At 41.6% G+C, this 3,100-nt stretch overlaps 1 protein-coding gene across 1 annotated transcript; it reads right to left on the bottom strand.

The window, feature by feature from the left end:
• Nucleotides 1-826: 826 nt before the first annotated feature.
• On the bottom strand, nucleotides 827-3,067 carry LOC147820448 (uncharacterized; the record flags this gene model as incomplete). Its single annotated transcript, XM_087172523.1, has 1 exon — nucleotides 827-3,067. A coding segment is annotated over one exon (2,241 nt), but the record flags the coding sequence as incomplete, so codon positions are not given.
• Nucleotides 3,068-3,100: the final 33 nt, after the last annotated feature.

Raw genomic sequence — 3,100 nt, 5'->3', positions numbered from 1 at the left:
ACCGTGTCAGTTGACAGAAAAACAAATGAAACCTTCAACATAAATGACACAACAGGAAAGTGTTTTAGTGTTGAGTTTTAGTAATAATTTAGTCACCGTGATGCGTTTGATGACATCTGGCCAGTGTTCTTGTGTGTGTGAAGTTCTGATGTTACGTAACTAACACTTGTTGCTGTGCAGTGTGAGAGCTGCAAGGTTTCGTGATAATCAAAACACCTTTACCTGCGCTGAAATGTTTTATTTCTCTTAAAATTCCTCTGTATTAGTTTTTCTACACCTAACTGCTTTGTCTTTTTTTCTTCTCTATTGATTTTATGTATTTTGCTGCCTTTGTCGAGCACTTTGCAATGTGTATTTAGAAAAATGCTTCATAAATAAAAATGATTCAAACAATTATTACAAATGTAGTCATGTATTCATTAATCTATTAATATTACTAATTACAAGATGATTAACAGCCTGTAAGTTAAAGAGTTACTGAAAGTATTGGAATGGACAGAGTAAAGTATCTTTAAGATAGATTTATTATTTATTTAACAACTTTAGAGATGTTAAGAAGTAATTGTTTTGTGGGGAAAACCGGAGAACCCGGGGGAAACCCACTTGATGCACTGAAACGTTTGTTCATTTGTGAGTGCAGTCCAGCTCAGTCAGTTCCGGGCAAATGTGCAGGGATGTGCTCCCTCACTGAGTGTGTGATACCAGTCATTACACATTTGCTTGCATGTTATTGAGAGCTGGACTGAGCTGAGAAATGAAAGCATCGCATCAGTTTGTTCACCCAAAAGATTTGTGTGAGATTTCTTTTGAGTGAATCCTTTGGGAATTATGCTTTGCTCTTCTTTATTTTATTAATGGGAGGGAGGACGATAATGTTCCTTTTCTTTTCAGGCTGGGGCTGGGGTTGAGGTTGAGGCTGGAGCCTGGGGGACAGTTTGTGGATGTGACCAGATTTGGACTCAGAGGGGGGATGGGGCTGAGTGGAAAATGACAAACCAGGTCTGCTTTGTATTTTATGAATTGGGGGGAGGAAAGTCTCTGCATTGATTCCTGACTGACACTGGAACTTGGTGGACCTGAGTGGGAAGCGTGTGTGTTGTGAGAGGTAAACAGACTCTGAATTTTCCTCAGAGGGGGCCTGGGTCTTACTGAGAACAGGGGACAGGGGTCTGTACCTTGATTTCTCTCTAGTCTCCAAGTTGATTTTCCTCAACTCATCTGACAGCCTCTTGACCTCTTCTGTCTTACTCTTGTAATTGTCCTCATATGCCGTGAGCATTCCCTGTAATGCCATTAATCTTTCTCTGAGCTGTCTGTTATCCCATTGACACACGTGGAACTTCTGCACCGCCTCCTTTGACCTGCACTTCAGCTCCTCGATCTCCTGGTTCTTTTCCTCAAGCTGCTGATTTTTCTCATGTACCTCATCTGCCTTCTTAAGACAGGGCAAAAGATGTGTTTTCCTGGCCTGGGTTTTCTCTTCGCCCCTGACGTATTTATAGGCAGACTGGTTAATCATGTGCGTGGTCAGTATGTCGCAATTATTCTCAAGTTCCGTGTTCTTCAGCCTGAGAGACTTGAGTTCCAATTCATATTCTTTGAGGGTATTTCCTTGTTTGATCTTCGTAGCGTCCTGGAGGTTGATCTTCTGTTGCTGCTGCACTAGCTGTTCTTTGTATTGCTCTAGGTCTTTTTCCAACTTTTCTTTCTCTGCTTGCATCTTGGCCATGTTCTTCTGTGCCAACAGCTGGTCTTTATCAGCAGTGGTTGAACACATATCTTGCGTTATCTTAGTTTCTGACAGTTGCTTCTTCATTTCTTCCAGCTGGTTCTTCACAGAACGATAGTCCCTCCTAATCCTGTTCACCTGGATTTTCTTTGCATTGATCTCACGTGTCTCCTCTCGAATTTCACCATTGAGTTGTTCAATTGCTTTGTCCTGCTCAGTGATTTTTGCCTGAGCTGTGAACAAGTTTTTAATGGCGAGGTCTCTTGTACCCTGCATACTTTCATTGATGATTATTTGCTGTCTTTGCTTACTCTCCAATTCACAAATGATAGTCCTCATATTGATTATCTCCTGGTTTTTGGCTTGACTGTGGCCAGCTTCTTTTTGCTTGCGGTTTTGGAGTTTGTGTTTCAGCTCATTGTATTTGTTAACTTGATGTTCCAATGATAGTATTAAGTGACGCTGTTTTCCAGCCTCAGATATCTGATGTTCTAATTCTTCGGTCTTGTGTTTACTAGCCTGAGTTGCCATATCCAGCTGGTGTTCCATCAATATGTGTGAATTCTTTAAGTCGTCAATCTGGCCTAGGAGGTCCCGGATCTCCATCTTCAGATGATGTGCTTTTTTCTTATCAGCTTCAATTTGTCTGCGGTATCTTTCGTTTTCATGACCCCGCCTCGCAGTCTCATTTTCTACACCCTGACATGCCTCTATTGAACAGACCAGCTTGTCATTCTGTTCGTGGAGGTTTTTTACAATGGCTCTTTCGATATTTAACTCGCCTTTAGTCTGCTCGTGTTCCGCATCCTTCTTTTTCAACAGCTGTTTCATTTCTTCCATTGTTTTGACGGCAAAGTTTTTATACCCTGTCAGCTCTTGAACCTGATGATGCAAATTCTGCCCCTGCAAGGTCAGTTTTTTCTTTTCCCCTTTGATTTGATTGAACAGCTCTAAGTCCTTCTCCCTCTGCTCCCTCATCATCTTCTCCACCGAGTATTTGTCCTGGAGTGTGTGACATTGCTTCTCCAGACTCACAATTCTCTGCTCTGAAACGGTCTTTTCTTGAGCTCTGTGAGTCTGTTCGTTGACTAACTCGGTTTTGACCTTATGTAGGTCTTTTCTGAGCTTGTCCACGTGCAAATCCTGTTCCCCGGCTTTACGCTTTAGTTTAGCAACCTCAACTTGTTCTTTTTTCAAAGAGGTCTCGGCTTTAATAAGGAATGAGATTTGTCTTTGCAATTCCTTGTTTTTGTCGATCAGCCTTTTCTCATTTTTCTGTGTCCTCTGTAATTCCTCTCTGATCTCAGAAACACTCATGGTTTCTGTGCTAGTGTTATAATTACCACTTTGAAATGGAGTTATTCACTGTGT

This window comes from Seriola lalandi, unplaced genomic scaffold (genome assembly GCF_002814215.2).
Source record: "Seriola lalandi dorsalis isolate HSWRI2012SDOR001 ecotype SW California unplaced genomic scaffold, Sedor1 jcf7180001955675, whole genome shotgun sequence".
Classification (NCBI taxonomy): domain Eukaryota; kingdom Metazoa; phylum Chordata; class Actinopteri; order Carangiformes; family Carangidae; genus Seriola; species Seriola lalandi.
Note: the sequence above shows the minus strand (reverse complement) of the source record. Positions and strands in the feature narration are given on the sequence as shown.